Source organism: Cetorhinus maximus, chromosome 14, assembly GCF_964194155.1.
Source record: "Cetorhinus maximus chromosome 14, sCetMax3.hap1.1, whole genome shotgun sequence".
Classification (NCBI taxonomy): Eukaryota; Metazoa; Chordata; class Chondrichthyes; order Lamniformes; family Cetorhinidae; genus Cetorhinus; species Cetorhinus maximus.
In genome coordinates, this window is record NC_135892.1 from 44788396 (window position 1) to 44813091 (window position 24696).

Genomic DNA, 24696 nt, shown 5'->3' on the forward strand with positions numbered 1-24696 from the left:
GAGTAGGGAGCATTCGAGGCCTCTGATTAAAATCAGAGTCTGGGATGATTCCCAGTGCAAGGTAATTACCCATCGGAAGTTTGAACTTCCCGGGTGATTCCTGTGCAGTTCTTGAGTGGGGACTTTGGGGGTGGGGGGACAGCGCATCTTCTGGGGTGATTCCGGGGTACGACGCTCACCCCAGCCCCCCGGAACGGAAGTTATGGGCCGAAGTCTATCACTGCGACGTTTCTCTGCACCCTTTCTAGGGCATAGATATTATTCCGTTCACTCACTACCCTCAGTTGCGGAGAGCAACCATCAGCAGATTTAACTAACATTCCACGGTTTAATATAATCTTCACACTCACTATCAGACTAACATATGAATAAAGGCTACAAACAGGGAAGTTGAAGGAAACGTATGTCAATGTGCTCCGAATAAGAAGTCGGCGGAACAAAAAAACATCAAATGGCAGCAATACCCAACACTTCAAATCCCTGAACATCTGCTCGATGGTCCCAGCGGGGAGCCACTGCGCAGCTGCAAGATCCCCGGACCGGGCACTTGCCCATTAGCGTGAGTGGCCATTGTGATTGGTCTGTTCTGGCGCGGCCTCCTCGCTATGATTGGTCTGTTCTGGTACAGAGCCCCACTATGATTGGTCTTTTCCAGTACAGTTTCCCAGCTGTGATTTGTCTGTTTCGGTGGGGTTCTCGCGCAACCTCTCCGTTATGATTGGTCAGTAGCCTTATCAATCAGCGGACGAGCGGCAGTGCTAGCGGGTAAGGTGCTGTGGGTTATTGAGACCAGACTTGGTGATTGATCGGGGGGCTGGTTTAATCTCCGTTTCTGCTCAGTTTGTGGAAGTGGCATGGCTCTCTCGCTGAAGTTTCTACTTGGCTTTTGTAGGTTTTAGTTTGGAACAGGCGGAGGTGCTTCCTGTGCCCGAGTGAGTGGCCCTGACTGGTCCCTGGCCTGTCTCCTGTGCCCGAGTGAGTGGCCCTGACTGGTCCCTGGCCTGTCTCCTGTGCCCGAGTGAGTGGCCCTGACTGGTCCCTGGCCTGTCTCCTGTGCCCGAGTGAGTGGCCCTGACTGGTCCCTGGCCTGTCTCCTGTGCCCGAGTGAGTGGCCCTGACTGGTCCCTGGCCTGTCTCCTGTGCCCGAGTGAGTGGCCCTGACTGGTCCCTGGCCTGTCTCCTGTGCCCGAGTGAGTGGCCCTGACTGGTCCCTGGCCTGTCTCCTGTGCCCGAGTGAGTGGCCCTGACTGGTCCCTGGCCTGTCTCCTGTGCCCGAGTGAGTGGCCCTGACTGGTCCCTGGCCTGTCTCCTGTGCCCGAGTGAGTGGCCCTGACTGGTCCCTGGCCTGTCTCTAATCTGGAACATTACTTATCAGTTATTCGGCAAACTCGATTATCCCAAAGATGAAGGATTGCATTTACAGTGTTTAGCCCATGGGAGCATGGGGTTAGTGAATCTACATTCTGGATTTATTAATTATTATCATTACAGAGTCACAGGAATAGTGCAGCAAATGAGGCCATTCGGCCCGTTGTGTCTCCGCCGGCTCTCCGAATGAGCAATTCCCCTGTTGCCATTACCCCCTCCCCCACCCCCTGCCTTCTCCCTGTAACTCTGCACATTCTTCCTTTTCAGATAACAGTCTAAATCCCTTTGGAATGCCTCGATTGAACCTGCCTCCACCACATTCTCAGGCAGCGTATTCCTGACCTTACCACTTGCAGTGTGAAAAAGATTTTCCTCTTGTCGCTTTGCTCTTTTGCCAATTTAAATCTCTTTTCATGAGTGGGAACATTTTCTCCCTATCTACTCTGCCCAGACTCTTCACGATTTTGAATACTTCTATTATGTCTCCTTTTACCTCTGTCCTCCCAAGGAAAATAGTCCCAACTTCTCCAATCCATCTTCACAACTGAAATTCCTCAGCCCTGCAACCATTCCTGCAAATCTCTTCTGCACTCTCTCTCCAAAACCTTCACATCTTTCCCAAAGTATGCTGCCCAGAATTGGACGCAATACTCCAGCTGAGGCCGAACTAGTATCTGATACAAGTTCAACATAACCCCCTTGGTCTTGTACTCTCTGCCCCTATTGAAGTCTGAAATTGATCTAGAGAATTTAATACTCAGAGCTTCACTGTAATCAGTGATTTTATTTCTGCACATTTGAAAAATTTGTATCACTGAACTGGTAAACTGCTCATACAACAGCTTATTTTCCTGAAACAAAAACAAAAATAGCTGGAAAAACTCAGCAGGTCTGACAGTATCTGCAGAGAGGAATATGGCTAATATTTCGAGTCCGTATGACTCTTCATCAGAACTAAGGAAAAATAGCAATGAGATGAAATATAAGCTGGCTGAGGGGGGTGGGACAGGTAGAGCTGGATAGAGGGCCAGTGATAGGTGGAGGCAAAGAAGAGATTGCCAAAGATGTCACAGACAAAAGGACAAGGGAGTGTTGACGGTGGTGATATTAGCTAAGAAATGTGCTAATGGGGACATTAAGGGTAGAAAGCAGGACGAGCAAGTGACAGATAGCCCTAGTGGGGGTGGGGTGGGGGGAAGGGATCGAAATGGGCTAAAAGTTGGAGATAACACAATGGATGGAAATAAATTTTAAAATAATAGAAATAGGTGAGAAAAGAAAAATATATTTAAAAAATATATTTTAAAAATTATAAATTATTGGAAAAAGGGGGATCGGAAAGGGGGTGGGGATGGAGGAGCGAGTTCATGATCTGAAGTTGTTGAACTTAATGTTAAGTCCAGAAGGCTGTAAATTGCCGAATCGGAAGATGAGGTGCTGTTCCTCCAGTTTGCGTTGAGCTTCACTGAAACATTGCAGCAGGCCAAGGACGGACATGTGGGCATGAGAGCAGGGTGGAGTGTTGAAATGGCAAGCAACAGGGAGGTTTGGGTCTTTCTTGCGGACAGACCGAAGGTGTTCTGCAAAGCGGTCACCCAGTCTGCATTTGGTGTCTCCAATGTAGAGGAAACTGCATTGGGACCAGCGAATGCAGTAGACTAAATTGAGGGAAGTGCAAGTGAAGTGCCGCTTCACTTGAAAGGAGTGTTTGGGCCCTTGGACGCTAAGGAGGAGGGAAGTAAAGGGGCAGGTGTTGCACCTTCTGCGGTTGCATGGGAAGGTGCCGTGGGAGGGGGTTGAGGTGTAGGGGGTGATGAGGAGTGGACCAGGGTGTCCCGGAGGGAACGATCCCTATGGAATGCCGACGGGGTGGGGGATGGGGTGTGAAGGGAAGATGTGTTTGGTGGTGGCATCATGCTGGAAATGGCGGAGGATGACCCTTTGAATGCAGAGACTGGTGGGGTGATAAGTGAGGACAAGGGGGACTCTATCATGGTTCTGGGAGAGAGAGCAAGGTGTGAGGGCAGATGCGCGGGAGATGGGGCGCACATGGTTGAGGGCCCTGTCATCCACCATGGGTGGAAAGCCTCAGTTAAGGAAGAAGGAAGACATGTCAGAGGAACTGTTTTGGAAAGTGGCATCATCCGAACAGATGCGACGGAGGTGAAGGAATTGAGAGAATGGGATGGAGTCCTTACAGGAAGCAGGATGTGAGGAGCTGTAGCCGAGGTAGCTGTGGGAGTTGGTAGGCTTGTAATGAATATTGGTGGAGTCTATCACCAGAAATTGAGACAGAGAGGTCAAGGAAGGGAAGGGAAGTGTCAGTGATGGACCATGTGAAAATGATGGAGGGGTGGAAATTGGAAGCAAAATTAATACATTTTTCCAGGTCCAGACGAGAGCACGAAGCGGCACCGAAGTAATCATCGATGTACCAGAGAAAGAGTTGTGGGAGGAGGCCTGAGTAGGACTGGAACAAGGAATGTTCCACATTCTCCATAAAGAGACAGGCATAACTGGGGCCCATGCGGGTACCCATAGCCACACCTTTTATTTGGAGGAAGTGAGACGAGTTTAAGGAGAAATTGTCCTTATTTCCAGCTTATTTTCCTGTCCCAGCAACCGTTATTTCTGGGATCTGCCAAGGGCCTATACATGCTCCCTTGCTATTTTGCATCCGCATGCTGTATCTTGGTGTCAACATTTGAAGATACGATGTCAGGCTTCTCATATAAACTGACAATATTCAGCTTTACCTCACCATTGCTTCACTTGACCCATCCACTGCCTGTCTATCGTCAGACTTCTTGTCTGACATCCAGTCCTGGAGAGCTGAAATTTCCAACAATTAAATTTTAGGAAGCCATTCTCTTTGGCCCCACCTATTTTTTAGCCAATGGTTTCATTCCCTTTTCCCTGACCACTGTCTCAGGCTGAACCAGGTTGTTTGCAACCTTTGACTCTCAGCTGAGCTTCTGAATCAAATTATTCCACCACAAGGATCACCTCTGTAATATTGCCCGTATCAGTCCCAATCTCACTTTTGTTGATTTTTTGTTTTTGTTATTTCCAGTGCTTTCCTGGCCGGCTTCCAACCTTCCATCCTCCATTAACTTAAGCTCAACGAAAGCCCTACTGCCCAAATCCTGCATCAGCCCAATGCTTGTTGGTACTCACTGACTAATAGTGCATCTATGTCTCTTTTAAAATTATCATCCACATGTTCAAATCCCTTCATGACCTTGAACCTCCTTATCTCAGTAGTCTCCTCCAGCCCTACAACGCTCTGAGAATTCTGCATTTATCCAGATTGACCTCTTATGTATTCTCTACTTCCTTCTCCCCACATTCGAGGGACTTCAGCTGCCAGGCATTAAGTTCTGCAATTCCCTCCTTAAAGGCCTTCATCTCTCCTCTGAGACACTCCATAAAACCTCCCTCTTTAACTATGCTGGCTGTCCTAACAGCGTTTCTATTCAACTTCAAAGGATCACCTGCATATTATAAATTCCACACAAGTTTTTTCTGGTCTCCATTATTTACACTGCAATGTGTACACTTGAGAGTAGTAACTGTATTTAGGGTTTCAGGCAGGCAGAACTCTACTTACATTGCATGGCCCTTGTCTGAACATTAAATGTCCTGTTTAAGCGTGAGATCTGCTAATGCTTGGATACATGTGTGCGTGGAACCCTTATCCAGCAGTAACAAACATAAATGCTTAGAAAGTGTGGAGGGAAGTAAGTGACCCCTGCAGTATAAACATTTACATTGAGGTAAAGAGGATTTTAAAAATCAAATTTTGATACTCTAGTGACAACACTCCATGTGATGTCATACCCAAACAATGAGAGACTTGATCCTGAAGTGAGATTCTCACCACTTTGGGCCCCGATTCTGTGTTTACATCAGAAGTTTGAAGTTGGTGAGAAATTGAAATCACTTTTCCCAGAGGAACAACTTGTAGTGTAAATGCATCCCCAGGCTGCCAGTTTGTCCTGGGAGTGGCCAGCCTTCTAATGTGAGGCTATATCCACTTGGAAATATATGGAAACTACTGAAATGCATTTTACAGTACAGTCTACAACTGACAGCAGACTTTCTTTCCTATAGCCTGGATTTAAGGATTTGGAATATTGACAGTTCCTTGAGATTGTGCAGAAATCAGGGCTTTAATATAAAAGCACAACTTCACACTTTTGCTATTTTTGGTAATATATAATTTCTGTTTGACTGTTCCTTGTAGAAGTAATTGGTTGTCCAGTGGATCAAATAACGTTGCCTGATCCCTGTTACCATGCATCACAGTGATTTTCTTGTAACTTTTTTTAAGGAACGTAGGAACAGTAGTAGGCCATTCAGCCTATCGAACCTGCTCCATCATTCAATTAGATCATGGCTGATCATCCACCTCAACGCCGCTTTCCCTTTCACATCTCAAATTGCAGCTCCGTATTCCTTGATATCATTAGTCTCCAGAAATCTGTCGATTTTTGCCTTGAACTTTTAAAAATTCATTTACGGGTGTGGCCGGCTAGGCCAGCATTTATTGCCCATCCCATTTGATCATGAGAAGGTGGTGGCGAGCTGCCTCCCTGAACCGCTGCAGTCCCATGGTATAGGCACTGGTAGGTAATGAGGACGAGGATTTTGACCCAGCAACAATGAAGGAACGGTGATATATTTCCAAATCAGGATGGTGAGTAGCTTAGAGGGGAGCTTCCAGGTGATGGTGTTCCCATGTGTGTGCTGCCCTTCTCCTTCTACGTGGTAGCGGTCATGGATTTGGAAGGTGCTTTCTTAGGAGCATTGGCAAGTTCCTGCAGTGCATGTTGTAGATGGTACACACTGCTGCTGCTGTTCGTCGGTGGTGGAGGCAGTGAATGTTTGGGGAAGGGGTGCCAATCAAAGGGGCTGCTTTGTCCTAGATGGTGTCAAGCTTCTTGAGTGTTGTTGGGGCTGCACTCACCCAGGCAAGTGGAGAGTATTCCATCACACTCCCGACTTGTGCTTTGTAGATGGTGGACACGTTTTGGGGAGTCAGGAGGTGAGTTACTTTCCACAAGTTTCCTAGCCTCTGACTTGCTCTTGTATTTATATGGTTAGATTACAGGAGGATATAGACGGGCTGGTGAGATGGGCTGATCAGTGGCAAATGGAATTTAATCCAGATAAGTGTGAGGTGATGCACTTGGGCAGTACAAACAAGGCACGGGAATACACGATGAATGGTAAGACACTGGGAAGTACCGAGGATCAGAGGGACCTTGGTGTGCATGTCCACTGGTCCCTTAAGGTAGCGGGACAGGTAGATAAGGTGGTTAAGAAAGCATATGGGATACTTGCCTTTATTAGCCGAGGCAGGGAGGTTATGCTGGAACTGTATAAAACGCTGGTTAGGCCACAGCTAGAGTATTGCGTGCAGTTCTGGAATCCACATTATAGGAAGGATGTGATTGCACTAGAGAGAGTGCAGAAGAGATTTACCAGGATGTTGCCTGGACTAGAGAGTTTTAGTTATGAGGAGAGATTGGATAGACTGGGGTTATGTTCCCCGGAGCAGAGGAGTTTGAGGGGGGACATAATTGGGGTGTATAAAACTATGAGGGACAGAGATAGGGTAGACAGGAAAGAACTTTTCCCCTTGGTGGAGGGATCAATAACCAGGGGACATAGATTTAAGGTAAGGGGCAGGAGGTTTAGAGGGGATGTGAGGAAGAATTTTTTCATCCAGAGGGTGGTGGGAATCTGGAACTCATTGCCTGAAAGGGTGGTAGAGGCAGAAACCCTCATAACATTTAAGAAGTATTTGGATGTGCAGTTGCGATGCCATGGCATACAAGGCTATGGGCCGAGTGCTGGAAAATGGGAATAGAATAGTTAGGTACTTGTTTGACCGGCGCAGACTCGATGGGCCGAAGGGCCTTTTTCTGTGCTGTAGACCTCTATGACCCTATGGCCAGTCTAATGCGATATCTGGCCAATGGTAACACCCAAGATGTTGACAGTGGGGAAATTCAGTGAAGGTAATGCCATTGAACGTCAAGGGGCGATGGTTATATTCTATCTTGTTGGAGATGGTCACTGCATAGCATTTGTGTGGCACAAATATTACTAGCCACTTGTCAGCCCAAGCGTGGATATTGTCCAGGTCTTGCTGCATTTGGACATGAACTGCTTCAGTATCCGAGGAGTCGCAAATGGTGCTGAACATTCTGCAATCATCTCCAAACATCCCCACTTGTGACCTTATGATGGAAGGAAGGTCATTGATGAAGCAGCTGAAGATGGTTGGGCCTAGGACACTACCCTGAGGAGCTCCTGCTGTGAGGTCCTGGAACTGTAATGATTGACGTCCAACAACCACAACCATCTTCCTTTGTGCTATATATGACTCCAACCAGTGGAGAGTTCTTCCCGATTCCCATTGACTCCAGTTTTGCTAGGGCTCCTTCATGCCACAATTGGTCAAATTCTACCTTGATGTTAAGGGCAGTTACTCTCACCTCACCTCTGGAGTTCAGCTCTTTTGTTCATGTTTATAAACCAAGACTGTAATGAGGTCAGGAACTGAGTGACCCTGGTGAAACCCAAGCTGAGCATCAGTGAGCAGGCTATTGCTAAACAAATACCGCTTGATAGCTCTGTTGATGACCCCTTCCATCACTACTGATGATCGAGAGTAGACTGATGGGGTGGTAATTGGCTGGGTTGGCTTTGTCCTGTTTTTGGTGTACAGGACATACCCGGGGAATTTTCCACATTGCTGGGTAGATGTCAGTGTTTTAACTCTTTTGTTACAAAACAATTAAACTAAATTAACAAAATCAGGGAAAAAGTAAAAGACAGCCCCTTAAAGGGAAACTGCAAAAACAAAAGACAAAATTTAAAGGATACTTACAAACACTAAACCAGAATGTGATTGAAGGGGTCAATAAAGCGCCCCAGTCCCCGCAGTGCCCACTGAGCACGGAAGGCCTTGATGGTGCCGGCAGACACCGTGTGCTCCCTCTCCAGGGACACCCGACGCAAATGTAGCTGCGGAAGAGGGGCAGACAGTCGGACCAAGTGACCCCCTCGACTGTCCGTTGCCTAGACCTGTTGAAAGCTAACTTGATCAGGCCCAGGAGCAGGTTCACGACGAGGTCCTCTTCCCTCCCTGCCCCCTCCGCACTGGGTGCCCGTAGATCAGGAGCGTGGAACTGAAGTGCAAGCAAAACAAAAGTGAAAGGTTTTTCAAATAACTAAAAAGTGGGTGCAGCCTACAACAGCTTACATATGCGTGGTCCACAGACTCCACAAGGCTGCAAGAAAAACAGGCGCCTTGGGAGTCCGCGAACCAACACATCCTATGGTTGTATGGGACTGCTGCATGCAAAACCCTCCACCTCAGGTCCCTGATGGAAAGGGGGAGGATACCCCTGTAGAAGGCCCTCCTCCAGGGACCTCCGCTGCCGGACAGCAACAAAGCATGCCAAGGAATGTCCGGGCGGCAGGTGAGGGCAAAGAGGTGAAGGGTGTGCAGCAGCAGCAGCCCATACAGGAATTCCCTCCGCGTCGTGCTAAAGGGCACGGAGGGCATTTCCGCGAGTGGACTCAGGTTGCGGGGCTCTGGCTCCTGAGGGAGGACTTGGGGCCAATGTGGAATCCCATCCGAGCAGGGGTATGCTCGGACAGAAGACGACCATGGACCTGCGCCAACTCAAGCTCCAGAATGATGTCGGGGCCGAGCTTGGCCATCCTAAGGTTATGGATGTCATTGGCCGTGAGCCGGATGTCCAACGACATGCAATGCACCAACTCCTGTGGAAGCATCCAGCCCACTCCTCCGCCACCCAGCATGTCCCAGATTCTGGTCTGCCAGCCACTGAAAAGGGCGGAGGTGCGGATTCCTGAGCAGCGGCTCTCTGATAATAGCTGCTATTCCTGATGGTGGAGAGCTGCGTCGTGAGGCGACCATGTTCCAGACTTTGATCAGGTCCTGGTAAAAGAAGCACAACGCCTGCGAGGAGCCACGAAGGCCTCTCAGGTCTACAAACAGGAGCTGCATGTCATAATTCAGGCCGAGCACCTGGCGGAAGAAATATATTGCCAAGGCATGCTATCCAGGAGGACGTTTAACGTAAAGGTATCGCTGAAGGCGGAAAGTCGCCACTTGGGTGCATGGGCACAGCAGCGCCTAACTGCCCTCATTAAGCGGGAGACTCAGAACCTCAGCAGTGATCTAGTGCATCCCTTTGTCCCAGAAGAATTCAATGAGCATTGTCTGGATTTTCGTGACAAAATCTGGGGGAGAGGTCAAAGTGACCAGCCGGTACCACAACATGGCGGCAATCAGCTGCTTTATGACAAGCACTCTACCCCAGTAAGACAGCACTCGGAGCAGTCCTGTCCAGCGCCGCAGGTGAGTAGTGACTTTGGCCTCCAGCTCCTGCCAGTTCGCCGGCCAGAATTCCTCAGCAGGGCAGAGGTGGACCCCCAGGTAGAGGAAGCTGGTCCTGCTCCAGGTGAAAGGCCTGAGCTCCTTGGGTAGGGGATCCATCTGCCATTGGCAGACCAGGAGTCCATAACACTTGTCCCAGTTGATCCTGGCAGAGGAAGCGGCGGAGTAGACCTCCTGGCACTCATGCATCCTCCGCAGGTCAGCCGAGTCGGTGAACATGAGGAGCACGTCATCGGCATAAGCCTAGAGGACCACCCCGATGTCCGGTTCACACAGAACCAATCCCGACAACCTCCTCACAAGAGGTGCAGGAAAGGCTCCACACAGAATACAATTGGCCAGACAGGGGGCAGCCCTGACGCATTCCTCTACCAAAGTGAAGGGGCGCCGTCAGGGATCCGTTAACCTTAACCAGGCACTCTGCGGCAGCATACAGAAGTCGGATCCAGGCGACAAAATATGTCCCGAAACCAAATGCTCGTAGAGTCCTGAATAAATATTCGTGATCCACCCTGTCGGACGCCTTCTCCTGGTCAAGAAAGACAGGAAGGCGCTTGACAAACCAGTCCTCTGGGAAAAGTGGATAATATCCCAGACCACATGGATATTATCAAAGATGGTATGGCATGGGACTGTTTAGGACTGATCAAGGTAGTTTATGTGGTCCAGCACATTGCCAAGTTGAGAAGACATTGCCCTGGCAAAGATCTTGTAATCCATGCTGAGGAGGGAGACCAGGTGCCAGTTCTTAAGATGGCAGAGATCCCCCCTCTTAGGCAGTAGGGCAATCATGGCGCTGGCCAGTGTTGTAGCTGTACTGGAACTGCTTAGCTAAGGGCATAGCAAGTTCTGGAGCCCAAGCCTTCAGTACTATTGCTGGAATATTGTCAGGCCCATAGCCTTTGCAGCATCCACTGCCTTCAGCCGTTTCTTGGTATCACGTGGAGTGAATCAAATTGGCTGAAAACTGGCATCTGTGATGCTGGGAATCTCTGGAAGAGGCCGAGATGGATCATCCACTCGGTATTTCTGGCTGAAGGTTGTTGTGAATGCTTCAGCCTTAACTTTTGCACTGATGTGCTGGGCTCCTCCATCATTGAGAATGGGAATATTTGTGGAGCCTTCTCCTCCAGTGAGTTGTTTAATTATCCACCACCATTCACGATTGGATGTGGCAGGGCTGCAGAGTTTAGATCTGATCCATTGGATGTGGAATTGCTTAGCTCCGTCTATCACTTGCTGCTTATGTTGTTTGGCACGCAAGTAGTCCTGTGGTGTAGCTTCACCAGGATGACACCTGCATGCCCCTTCTGCACTCTTCATTGAACCAGGGTTGACCCCCTGGCTTAGTGGTAATGGTAGAGTGGGGGATATGCCGGGCCATAAGGTTACAGATTGTGGTTGTGTACAATTCTGCTGCTGCTGCTGGCCCACAGTGCTTCATGGACACCCAGTCTTGAGTTGCTAGATCTGTTGGAAATCTATTGCATTTAGCACGGTGGTAGTGCCACACAACACGATGGAGTGTATCCTCAGTGTGAAGATGGGGCTTTGTCTCCACAAGGACTGTGAGGTGGTTGGTCTTACTGATATTGTCATGGACAAATGCATCTGCGGCAGGCTTGTTGGTGAGGATGAGGTCAGGTATGTTTTTCCCTCTTGTTGGTTCCTTCACCACCTGCCACAGACCCTGTCTAGTAGCTACACCCTTTAGGACTCAACCAGCTGCATCTGTGATGGTGCCACTGAGCCACTCTTGGTAATGGATATTGAAGTCCCCCACCCAGAGTCTGTTCTCGCCCTTGCCATCGTCAGTGCTTCCTCGAAGTGGTGTTCAACATGTTCAACTAATTCATCAGCTGAGGGTCGGGGGTGGGGTGGGCAGTGTGGTGTGGTGGTGTGTGCAATACGTGACCTGGTGCCATGAGACTTTATGGGGGCCGGAGTCGATGTTGAGGACTCCCAGAGCAATTCTCCCTATCACTTATGTGACTGGGACATGATCTGTAAGGTATGATCTTGTGAGTATGGCTATGTCGGGTTGTTGCTTGACTAGTCTGTGAGACAGCTGTCCCCCAGATGTTAGTCAGGTGGGCTTTGCAGGGTTGACAGGACTGGGTTTGCCTTTGTTGTTTCTGGTGTCTACGTTGATGCCGAGTGCCCATTGGGTTTCATTCCTTTTTCCTGACTTTTTAGTGGTTTTATCCAACTGAGTGGCTTGCTAGGCTATTTAAGAGTCAACTACATTACTGCAGATCTGGAGCCACATGTCAGCCAGACCACGTGAGGATGGCAGGTTTCCTCCCCTTACAATCAACTATGTTTTCATGGTCACCTTTAGACTTTTAATTCCAGATTTTTATTGCCGTAGTGGGATTCGAACCCAGAATACTTCCCTGGGTTACCAGTCCAGTGACAATACCACTACGTCACCACCTCCCCGACGTGCTCAATGATTGAGTTTCCACAGCCCTCTGGGGTAGAGAATTTCAAAGATTCATCACCTTCTGAGTGAAGAAATTCCTCCTCATCTCAATCTTAATTGGCCTGCTCCTTATTTTGAGACTCTGACCCCTGGTTCTAGACTCACCAGACAGGGGAAACATCCTATCTACACCCATCCTTTCACACTCTGTAGGAATCTCTGTAAGAAGTTTCAATGAGATCACCTCCCGTTCTTTGAAACTCTAGAGAATACAGGCCCAGATCCCTCAATTTCTCCTGACCAATGATTTGAGAGAACTATAGGCTATGACATTTACAGCTTTAATTTTGTTAATTTGTAAAAGAAGGAATATTTTAGTTTGGGGACAGTTTAGTTACCTGTTTGTTGCTGCAATTTGAGATGTGAAGTGTGGTGGGCTAACAGCTGTGAGCGATGTTCATGGTCTTTTGAAGTCTGTCAAAAATCTCACACAGATTTTATTTATTTTTTGTCCTGAGATCATAAATGTGATAGAATGGTGAGGTGCGTAACCAGAAGGGGTTTGGTACTGTCGTGGTTATATTACTGTGGACTAGCAACCCAGGGATTGTAAGTTCAAATCCTGCTGTGGCAAGTTGTGAAAATTAATTCAATAAATCTGGTCATTTATGGGCTAGCACCAAGAAAAAAATTAAATTAAAATGAAACTAGTTTAATAATGTCTTATGAAAAGCAATTCTGCCACCCAACCTGGTCTGACTAGAATATGTGGTTAACTCCTCATGCTCTCAAAAGTGGCCCGATGTGTCACTTAGAGCAGGATTTCACCCTATCTACATCCACCCTGTCACACCCTGTAAGGGCATGTCATCATGGGTAGCAGGATTTACCACCCCATTGCCGAAAAAGTCATCATGAAACCCGCCCCCTGCTCTGGTGATCTGCCCCCCAGCCATTTGACATTTGGAGGAGCGTTATGTGCTTCTGAAGTGAGACTTCCACCCCCATCTAAGAAGGAAGTCCTTTCTCTGAGAACTGCCAGCCTGGCCAGGACAGGTGGTCGCTGCTGGAACTACAGCCAGTCAACAAAGAAGAGCCAGGAGCCAGATGGCAGGTAAGTTGGGGAGGGGGGCGGTGGTGGGGTGATCCTCGCCCTGGTCAGGAGAGGAGGCCTGAGGAGGGTGGAGGCCGGGGTACACAGACCAGGGGTAGAGGGGCACCTGATGCAGGGGGAGGCCAAACCTTCAAGGGTACCCTCCAATCAGAAAAGGGGGCCGTTGAAGGAGGTATTTCCTACTTTCCTGCTTGAGACTCGAACAGGCTTACCTGTCAGGTCTCCCGCTCATCGCTGTCCTCCTCCCACCGGCCGGGCAGAAAGCGGCCATTAATTGGCCACTTAAGGGCCTCAATTGGTGCTCAGGGCAAACAGGTTCCCTGAGGCCCCACCTGCCACCCATTAAAATACAATCAGGGTGGGTGTTTAGGCAGCGGGAAAGGCATCCATGGAATGGTATGGGACCCCCACCCTGCAAGCCCGTCTGTAGGGGACCATAAAACCCTGCCCTTCATTGTAAACTATCATTACAGAAATAAAGAAAATATCTGATGGACCTATCACCAATAATGTATTTTAGATCGCAATCCCATCGCAGATATTCTCAAAGTCCTCATTGACACCGAGTGCCAATTTGGGAGAGCTATCCCACAGATTAGCGCAGTGCTTCCCAAACTTTTTCACACTTTTGACACCATTTTTAAGATTGAAAATTGCCATGACCCCAGAGTGAGAGCTGGGTGAGGGCTTAGAGCCGTGAGGGTGGAGGGTTTTGTGAGAGCAAAGTCAGAGAAATTTGTGAGAGCGAAGGGGAGGAGAGTGAGATAGAGCATGATGGGAAGTGTTTAAACTGCAGGAGCTTTTAAAGTACCTAGATTTTCACAGGCTTTTTTGCAGCAGGAATCAGGCCTCAAAGATCGTTCAGCTAGGCCACTTCCACCATTAAAAAAAAGTGAGGATTTGAAGGGCCCTTCAGCTGTTAGCATTCAGTCTGAGCTCCATGGCAGCCATTGTTGCCTTGGAGCTCGTGACTGCAGAATCTCTTTTCTTGACCCCCGCTGGGGGTTGCGGCTCACAGTTCGGGAAGCCCTGGATTAAGGGTTAAGCAGCACTTTGTACTCAAAGAATCATACCGATAACTGAGTAACCCAGGATTTTTCCTCAAACACCAGCGGAAGACCACCTTGTTGGGCGGTTCGCTGTTGTAGAGAGAAGGGAGTAGGGGCGGGTGCACAGCAGTATACAACTGTGTGTATAATTAGGGTTGACTTTGGACCCCATGAAGCTGGACAACTACATGCCTAAGAAAAGCTACTGATTATCTCTTGGCCATCCCCAGCTGATGAATAATTACTCCTTCACATTGTATAACACTTGAAGTAATGACTGAGAGAAACAAGCACAGCATGTACTCTGTTTGGGGGACTTCAATGTCCATCACCAAGGGTAGCTCAGAAGTAGCCCTCTGACTGAGTTGGCTGAATCCTGCAGGACATAGCTGCCAGACTGGGCCTGGGCCAGATGTTCAGGAAACTGACACAAGGAGTAACCTATTTAATACAAAAACAAAAATACCTGGAAAAACTCAGCAGGTCTGACAGCATCTGTGGAGAGGGATACAGTTGACGTTTCGGGTCCGTATGACCCTTCATCAGAACTAAGACATATAGAAATGAGATGAAATATAAGCTGGTAGAGGGGGGTGGGACAGGTAGAGCTGGATAGGGGGCCAGTGATAGGTGGAGGCCAAGAAAAGACTGCCAAAGATGTCATAGACAAAAGGACAACGGGGTGTTGACAGTGGTGATATTATCTAAAGGATGTGCTAATGGGGACATTAAAGGTAGCAAGCAGGACAAGCTAGTGGCAGATGGCCCTAGTGGGGGTGGGGTGGGGGGAAGGGATCGAAGTGGGCTAAAAGGTGAAGATGAAACAATAGATCGAAATAAATTTAAAAATAAGAGGGAAAAGAAAAATATATTTGCAAAAAAATTATCTTCTCTTTACCAGCCTACCCTCTGCAGACATATTTGTTCACTATAGATTTGGCAGGAGAGCTCAGTGTACAGTGCTCGTGAACTCATCTTTTCTTGTGTAATGTGGCATTACCATGTGTGAAGCAGACAAAAGACACACCCAAAGTCCAAAAATAGTTGGGCATCCATAAGCTGCTGTAGGCCATCAACATCAACCGAATTATATGCCACCACATTGTGTAAAATCATGGCTTGACACACACACACACAGATCATTGGATTTCAGTCATGTTAGGTCACCAAACCTGGTTTGATTGGGAGTATGGAAGATGTACAAGCTATATCTTAGAATGAAACATGAACTTAGTGAAATTACAATACCAGACTAAACACCAAAGCAGTAGCCTCTAGGTAGAAAGCTGCCCCACAGCCAACAAATTAAAGAAAAGCTATGTTGCCTTTTCACATCCACTTGGAAATTTGGCAACTAATGGGAAGATGAGGTTCAATGAACGTTTCCATTCTCAACTATGGCAGGTCTCAGCATGTGAGTGCAAGAGGCCAAAAGTGCCAAGTGGATGATCTCATTCAGTGTCCAGCAAGTTTGATTCCATCCAGGTGACATTAACAAGCACCAAACAGAAGGAAAGTTATGGACCCTGACAGCATCCTGGCTGTGGTGTTGAAGCCCTGTGCTTCAAATCAAGCTATTTCAGAATAGCTGGAATTTACCATAATATTATGGAAGATTGTGCGGGTGTTCCACAAAAAAGGTCAAATCTAACCATTGGATTACTGCCCTATCAGCTTCCCCTCAGTCATCAGCATAGCAATGAAAGGAATTAAGTGACACCAATCCACAGATAACCTGCCTGCCAGTGTTCAACTCAGGTTTTTCCAGTACCTCTCAGCTCCTGACCTCAGCACAGCCTTAATTCAGGTATGATGGACTGGATTTTGCTGGGAAAGTAATAGTGCACATAACAACGCCCACCATTATTCATGCACAAATTGGACAGCAACATCTGGCTGGCAGAGATGCACATTTAAAAGTGAAACTCCAGAAGTTGGTGTCCAAGATATGCTGCTCCTCCATAAGCTGCTTGAAAACAGTATTTCGCCACCTGGCTCCCCATTCAGATATATTCAACGGCATGAAGTTCCTGCACTAACCTCGCAGATATGGGCTAGACTCACTACAAAAAGTTAGGGCTTGTCCTTTCAAGTCTAAGTATCCTTCTAACATCATAGTAAGTCTTAATTATTGCCAAACAATCTACCTCGCACTGAAAATGAACTATTACACAGTCGAGCCTCCATCTTTCAACATTTAATTATTGTTCGGGATTGAAAATCATTAAGGGGAGAATTTTCTCCCGGGTGGGCCGGTCGGGAATGGGCGCGGAGCCAATCACCGCCCGCGATCAGCTCCGCGCCGCCATTTTACATGGATGGGCCAATTAAGGCCCGCCCAGCATGATGCACAGCCGGTAGCGCTCAGCACTACCTGTACGGGCGAAGGGAAGAGGGAGAGTCGGAGCCTGCGTTCTTTCGCACATGCACACGAAAGAGCGCAGAAATCTCTCTGAGGCATGGAGCTGCCTCAGGGAGATTAAGTACATATTCAGATTTTTCAATAAAGAAACATAAAAATTATTTACATATGTCCCCTCATGTATGGAAGGTGTACAAGCTATATCTTAGAATGAAACATGAACTTAGTGAAGTGTCACATGAGCTGGGACATGTTTATGAAATGTGAAAAAATTATTTATTAATTTAATAGAACCTTCAGGAAACCTCATCCCGCCCGTGGATCAGGTTTCCTGAAAAACGCAAAGGCCACTTGGCCTCATTGCCTGCGGGCAGCCCTGTTAATTATCTGAATAGTTTTTTTGTTGGCCTTAACAGGCCTTTGACAGTTTGGCGGGCGTGCAGCTGCATCTGGCACGCGGCTGCTGAACAGAAGATCTGAATGACGCGCGGTGACGTTGGGATGCACGCCCGTCCTCACCACATGTCATTTGACGCATCAGTGAGCCGGGCCCCCGCACGCCGACATGAAAATTCTGGCCGAAGAATTTTTCAATCTCTTTTAGTTCTCTTAATCCAGTCTTTCTTTCACCCCCTAATTGTCTTTCTGTACCTGATTTTACATTGAATTCAATATTTTAACTGACACTTCCTGGTTCAGACGCTGTGCTGCTCAATAATTATTCTTTGTTCTGATTGGTTAAGGAGATACACAGTTTTTTGTTATCTTCACACAGGCCCCAGATGCCCTCGAGAGGCCATTTCGCCATTTGGATGTCCTGTTGACAACAACTTGCTATACAAAACCCCATAGAAGGTCCTTGGGTAAGTACAAGCCTAACACGCTGCTCACAGCAAAATCAGGCACCGTAAGTTTCCACCACATATTGTTTCTGTCATGATTTAAACATTTTAGTTCAGTTGTATAGATTGTGTGTACAGTAAACAGTCACTATACCTACTTTGAATGAATAATGTTCCTGTGCCTAGTAATCACTTTCTCTGATGCTGGAATGTTAGCAAATGTGAAATTTCAGCAACTCTGTAAATGAAACAGACAAAATCAATGGCAAGTTTACATTAATTTAAGCCTTTGTAAAATAAGTCTTTGTAAAAGTGCACAGTGGAGTGCTTTGCAACTGCATTCTACTCAGGATGAGGTACAGCAACAGCATTACAATGTGAAGAGTAATAAATAACCATGTTGGATGGCCCAGTGGAATGATACATTTCTAAGTTATAATCATTACATCCATATGTTGGACTGTTTTCTGCGTCTGAGATTGGTACACTGTGTGAAATTGGTCTGAGTTTTCCAGGCTACATAAACCAAGGCCAGTAACCTCTGGCCCTCAATGGATGCTAAACACTGCCAAGCAAGCGCTAATGCAATTCCCAATTAATTGGCATTATGAATTTGAGAAGTTTTTCCTGTAATAGTGTATTGTTTGGTAACTTCTTATATTCTTCCAGGAATATCAAGAGTTTGGACATGGCAGCAACAGGAAAAGTAGTTTTCACTCGCTTGCCTCCTCTTCCCACCATTGGAGAAATTATCAAGTTATATAAGCTAAGAGCTGAAAAGCAGCTCTCTCAGAACTTTTTGTTGGATTTAAGATTAACAGGTAACTACAAATTTTAAATATTAGACTTAAGATTACCCTTTGCTTTTATATTTTAGGGATCACATCTCATCAATGCATCTTCCCATTCTTCTATGCCCATGACTGGGAAGTTGTTTGACCAAATTGACATGTTCAGGCCAATAAATTCAGTTATATAAATATGTTACTGCTGTCCTGTGCATTAAATAGTTTGTAGAGTTAATGATAAATCTGTAGATAAGCCTTTAAAAATAAAATTGAGAAAACATTTAAGGACAAAATTTCCACTTACATTGTACACTTACACTATACATTGCAATAAACATTACATTTCGCGTTAAATTTCAATGTACCTGTATCTTGAAAGAGAATTTCCTCACAATGATGTACAGATAGTGCTATACTATGATTAGAATGGAAATTAATGTGCTTCACACAATCTTGAGAAAATGGCTTAGTACTCAGAACTATCCACTTGGGAGAGATGTGTATAACAAATTGCAACAATTTTTGATTATTGTCAATTTAGATTTAACATGCAAAATTTATATTTAATTTCTGTATGAACACAGACCTTAAACTTTCTCAGTAACAACAAATATGAATGAGTCGTTCATTTCTGCAGTTCTCATGACAACCCAATGTAGTCTCGTTGATATGATTTCCTGGTTTATTTCCTGCTATTTGAACGAAGCATCAACTGAATTTGGACTGTTAAAAATTAATAGAAACTGCATGTTGAAAAATCCTCTTCTTTCTCAATTGCTTTACAAATTTCCCCCCTTATTATTTAGCTAATACCCATTTGAAAGCTACTGGGCCAGATTTTCGTCAGGTGATGGAGGCAGGAATGGGGCTAAGGATGACAAAAACTTGGAATTATTTGCATTAATTTCAAATTTTCAGTGCCTTCTGGACCCCGCGCTATTTTTGCGTAGTTTTCTCGCGGGTCAGGAAGGCCTTGGGTCGTGATTCTTCTGAGGCTGGGTTGCCACTGAGAGTCCAATAGGAAATCTGAAATTCCTCCCCCACCCTCCCCCCTTGCTATTTTCATGAGCTGGTGTGGGTTTGTGAAGCCCTAAAGAAACCTGCATTTTTGGCGAGCTTGTGATCACTGGAGGTAGCCTACTGAGGAGTTGGGAATATTCTGGTGGTAAGTGTTACATGTTTTTGACATTGTCAAATCTCACTATCAGATGCTGTATTGTACTATAGATGTGTTTTTAACTGCAGTGATTCATCATAGGGTTCTGCCCTGAAAAGGTAAGTTGACCATTACATTGACCAGCATTGTTTAAGTGTTGAGATGCATTGGAGTAAATTGCTCTTATGCATTTTTCACGGACAGAATGTATTTGCTCTCTTACTGCTTAAAATCAGTACCTTTTGTATGGAAAGAGGTGTGACTTTTCTTACCCTTGAGTATGTATTCCAATTAAATAATTCAGCCACAAATATTTGTGAGTTTTAAAAGAAAGAAGGTTATTTATTCTCTCACACTTCCATTGAATTAAAGCAATGTTGCACACTTGTTCTCAAGCATGTATACACACTCACACACACACACACACACACACACACACAGATTGGATACAGATAAAGATAGTTCACCGTTATAGATTAAAAAGTTAATTCAGTCTCTGATATAAGATTTCCAGTCTTCTAAGTGGCAGGCCTGTGGTTTCTTGAATGGATTTGATGATTTAAAGATGAAGTGCATATCTTGTGAATGGAAAGGTTGTCACCAGGCTGCAAGGTTTTTTGTAGTTGAATATCTTAGGAGGTTAATTCTCAGGTGAACTTTGAAACTGGAACAGGTTAAGTACTTTGGTTGCTTGATGATTTGCAGATAGTTTCCAGGTCTGGTTCTCAGACTGGCTGATGACTTATGGTTTTGATTGATCTGCTGGGACCTGAGGTAATAAGGATGCGGTCCCTGAAAACAGCTTCAATTATACGACAGCTGAGTTAACACTTCTGAGGCCCACCCAGTCTAGAATGGATGGGGGAGGCCATCGTGATACAGTGAGAAGTTCTAGTGGCTGTTGAGCTTCGATCTTCCCTTTTGTTCAAGTATGAAACATAGATACAGGAAGTCTGGAAACTGCATACTCTTTATGTGTTGGCCTATCCTTAATGCGATGTGAGAATTCCACAAGTGGATGTGAGGTAGCCTCACCTATGTCCATATTTAATTAAGTATTTGCTGGAGACTTGATACTGTCTGTAGTCCAAATGCCAAAGTCACACGATTTGTGGCAGCCATCTTAACAGCTTGTTTGTGTCCAATTTTTAAAAGTATTGGCTGAAAGTTCATAATATGACATGTCTCTCAGAGCCAAAATATGGTGGGAGTGGGGTTCAGAGGTAGGCTCAGGTTTCGGAAGCCAGGAACAGGCCTGACTCTGGTTCCTAGAGCCTGAGATGAAAATCAGGCTATTAACTTTGCTTCTCCCCTCCTTTGAGGTACTGTATGCCAGATCATACCAACCTTGTGTGTTTTTTGTGGGAGTTACCTTAAATCTGTCTTAAATTCTGCCCACCTGACCAATCTATTGTTAATTTCCTACTGCCATGCTGAACTTTGTTAAAAATCTTTGCTACCTTCATCAACCCTACTTGCTACCTCCTCAAAAAATTCAATCAAGTTAATCAGATACAGTCTTCCTTAACATATTCATGCTTGATTAATTAGTGCCTTTCTAAAGGATGATTTATACTGTTTGGGATGGGCAAATTATTGGCAAATATTTGACAATGTTAGATTGACTGGCTTGTCACTACTCAATCTATCACTTCCTTTTTAAACAACGGTACAACTTTAGCAGTCCTCCACGCCTGTAGCCAGAGAGGATTGGAAAATTATAGTCAGATTTTCCATTATTTCCTCCCTTGCTTTTCTGAGCAGTCTGTGATACATTTCATCTGGGCTCGGTGATTTATCTATTTTCAAAGATGCTAAACACCTTAATGTTTTTTCTGTCACTCTGTTTATTTCATCCAATATTTCACTCTCCTCGTTCTTAACTACAATGTCTACTTTGTCCCCTTCTTTTGTGAAGAGGGACTCAAACTATTCATTAAGAACCATGCTCACATTTTCTGTCTCCAAACACAGCTTATCTTTTTAACTTCTAATAGGCCCTATTATTTCCTTGGTTATCCTCTTGCTCTCAAAATATTTATAAAGCATCTTTGTGTTTTCCCCGATTTTACTTGCCTTTCCTAATTTTCTTTTTAATATCACCCCTACACTTTCTATACTCCTCCAGACTTTCTGCCGTGTTGAGCGCTTGGTATCTGACTTAAGCTTCCCTTTTTTTGCCTTATCCTACTCTGTATGCTGTTATCAAGATGAGGGTGGGTCTAGATTTGCAAGCTTCACCATTTTTCTTCATGGAACTGCATTTGTTCTGAACCCTCTCTGTTTCTTGAATGCCTCGCATTGCTCTCGACACCAGCTTACCTTCAAATAGCTATTTCCAGTTTACTTTTGCCTAAACACGTTTAATCTTAAAAAAATTGACCTTTCCCCAATTTTAACTTCTACTCTTGGTCTATCTTTAACTTTTTTCATAGCTACACAAAATCTAACTGATGCTCCCCCACTGCCCAGCTTTATCTCATAAAGTCCTAAAGTTCAGAACTGCTCCTTCTCTTGTTGGGCTTACTGCATACTGGCTATAAAGGTTCTCCTGAATACATTTTAAGAATCCTGTGTTCTCTATACCTTTTACACTAATCTTATCCTAGCCAATGAGGACAGTTGAAGTCTGTTACTATCGCTTCCCTATTGTTTCTGCACTACTCAACAATTTGCCGACATATTTGCTCTTCTGTCCCCCTCTGACTATAGTATACAATAGAGGTCTATAGTATACTCCCAGGAATGCGACTGCCTGCTTCTTTTTTCTGTTCTTCAGTCAACCCATATGATCTAATTTGATGATCCAATCTATTAAATATTATTTTAACATTAAACCATTCATTTCAGATAAAATAGTTCGACATGCTGGGAATTTGAGGAATTCCTGTGTCTGTGAAGTGGGCCCAGGTCCAGGTGGCATCACTCGATCAATTCTCAACGCTGGCATTTCAGAATTACTTGTAGTTGAAAAAGATACCAGATTTATTCCTGGTTTACAGGTAATCAAACAAATGAACGTAAAGAAGCAGTGTTGTATGGTGACTTGCCTTGTTACGTGCAAACTTTGCAAGCTCAAAAGCAGCTGCTGAGAAAATATATATGATGGGATAGTGGGTAAAACTGTCAGTACAAATGTGTTCTAAGCTTTTTTAAGTCCATCTGGTTTGTGTTTCAAATAGTTTACCTGAAGCTTACTCTGTTTATACAGTTACACAAAACCCAAGTTGTCTGAGATCTAGGAGCAGGTTGCTAAAATAAACAGAAGTGTTTTGTATCTAAGTCAGTATTTGAAAGTAATCACTAGCTTGGCAAATGTTGGGTCTGCAAAGACCTAAGTGTCCACGTTCTTCTAATATTTATGCGAACCTTGCCATCTCCTACTTCTTTATGTTTTATTGTATTCACATATAGAGTATTTCAAAGTAGAATTGCTTCCATCTCTCCCTCCCGGGGTAATCTTTTTTTATATCTATGAACTCTGAAGTCATAATGCTGGCTTCTTTATTACTATGTAACAGCAATTACATTGGAAAATGTGGATAAAAGACTAGAGTTTTGTAATACAATAGCCGCTTTGTGCCCATATAGTTGCTGGCTGAAGCAGCACCTGGGAAAATGCACATCGTTCATGGAGATATTCTGACCTGCAAACTGGAAAGGGCTTTTCCAAAGCAATTTCAAAACAAGTGGGAAGACGGTAAGTTTTATATAATAATGTATTATCAGACATTAGTTAATTTGAGAAATTTTTAATCCCTAAAATTTGTACTTTTAACTCTATTGCCTAATGAAAGAATAAGTCAACTATGGATTCTGAATGCTAGCTGGTCCCACTTTCTATAATTGATGCTTAACTGTAGTTAAAAAGCTATTGAATTATTCAGTTTTTCTTAAGACCAGTCATTGATTTGTAAGTATAGTACTCGCACCGTAATTCAAAAGAGTTTACATGTTTACAAAAATGATACTGAAAACTGTTCTTGCAACATCTGCCAAGGAGTCTTGGAATGTGAAAGGAAAATGAATTCTTAAAGAATACATCACTTCCGTTGACATGTATTAAGTGAGACCATGTGCCAGATGTTACAGGAATGCATTCAGTTTCTCAATTGCTTTAAGCCAGTGAATGGTTTCGCCTCATAACAAATAGCTACATTCTTGACCAGAACAGCTTTTCAAACATATAAAAGAGCATGTTACGCTGTATCTGTAAAACTGAAACCAATGTTAAACAGTTTATGTAACAGACCTAACAGAAGAAAAAAAATGAATAATGAGCCATGTTGCTTTTGGAATTGAAAAATGTTGCAGAAGGAAAACACTTAACAATTACCCAAACTGTTATGAACCTGAGTCCCACTGAACTTTGACCCTCCAAGTAGCCAGCCAAACTAAAGTATGATTTCATTACTAGGCTGCTCAACAGGTTTCACTGGGGAGAGAGGAGCATTTAACTGTTTGCATTTATGGTAATTAGATCGGATCTTTACTTGAAGCTAAAGGGAAAAAAAGATGATTTGTATACAGAGTCTTTGTGACTACATAGGAGGGCCATTATTAAGGTCAGAACTATAGTTTTTTGTCAATGGGTCAGTTTTATGGCTTTGAATGTAATGAGAATCCCTCTGGTTAATCTATTCTCACATGGGCATACATCAGTTACAGCTGTGATTGTGAGCAGGTGAACTGCTTCCAGACAGACTGTAATGCTGTTGTTGATCTAGCCTTTAGTAAGAAAGAAGAATTGTACTTAAGATAGTATCTTTCACAACCGTAACAATGAAGTGTCACTGTTGTAATATATCAAAAAGTGCAGTTGTCCTAATACTGACCCCTAGAGGACAGTACTGTTTACTACCCTCCAGCCAGAAAAATAGTTCTCCGCTACTAATCCCTGTTTCACAATCAATTTGGTATCCACACTGTCACTGTCCTTTAATCCCATGGGCTTCAAATTTGCTAAAACATCTGTTACCTGGCACTTTACCAAATGGCTTTTCAAAACCTAACATTTTAGCAATGTCAGTTGAGGGATAAATATTGTCCAGGGCATTGGGGAGTCGAATTCTTCGAAATAGTGCTATGTGATGTTTTACGTATGGTTGAGAGGGCTGATGGGGCCTGCATTTAACATTTCATCCAACAG

The 24696-nt window shown here is 45.0% G+C and overlaps 1 protein-coding gene across 3 annotated transcripts in view; it reads left to right on the top strand.

Annotated features, from left to right (window-relative positions):
* Positions 1-719: 719 nt before the first annotated feature.
* Positions 720-24696, top strand: part of tfb1m (transcription factor B1, mitochondrial) — a 58548-nt gene continuing 34571 nt past the window's right edge. The window contains exons 1-5 of one of the 3 annotated variants that reach the window (XM_078556857.1): positions 720-765; positions 17537-17624; positions 18273-18424; positions 22398-22549; positions 23139-23247. In XM_078556857.1, the coding sequence (XP_078412983.1) occupies positions 18292-18424; positions 22398-22549; positions 23139-23247 (394 nt within the window). In that variant the 5' untranslated portion in view covers positions 720-765; positions 17537-17624; positions 18273-18291. Of the gene's footprint in view, positions 766-817; positions 933-1338; positions 1447-17536; positions 17625-18272; positions 18425-22397; positions 22550-23138; positions 23248-24696 lie in introns of those variants that run through there. The other 2 variants (XM_078556858.1, XM_078556859.1) reach the window with 2 other exon arrangements.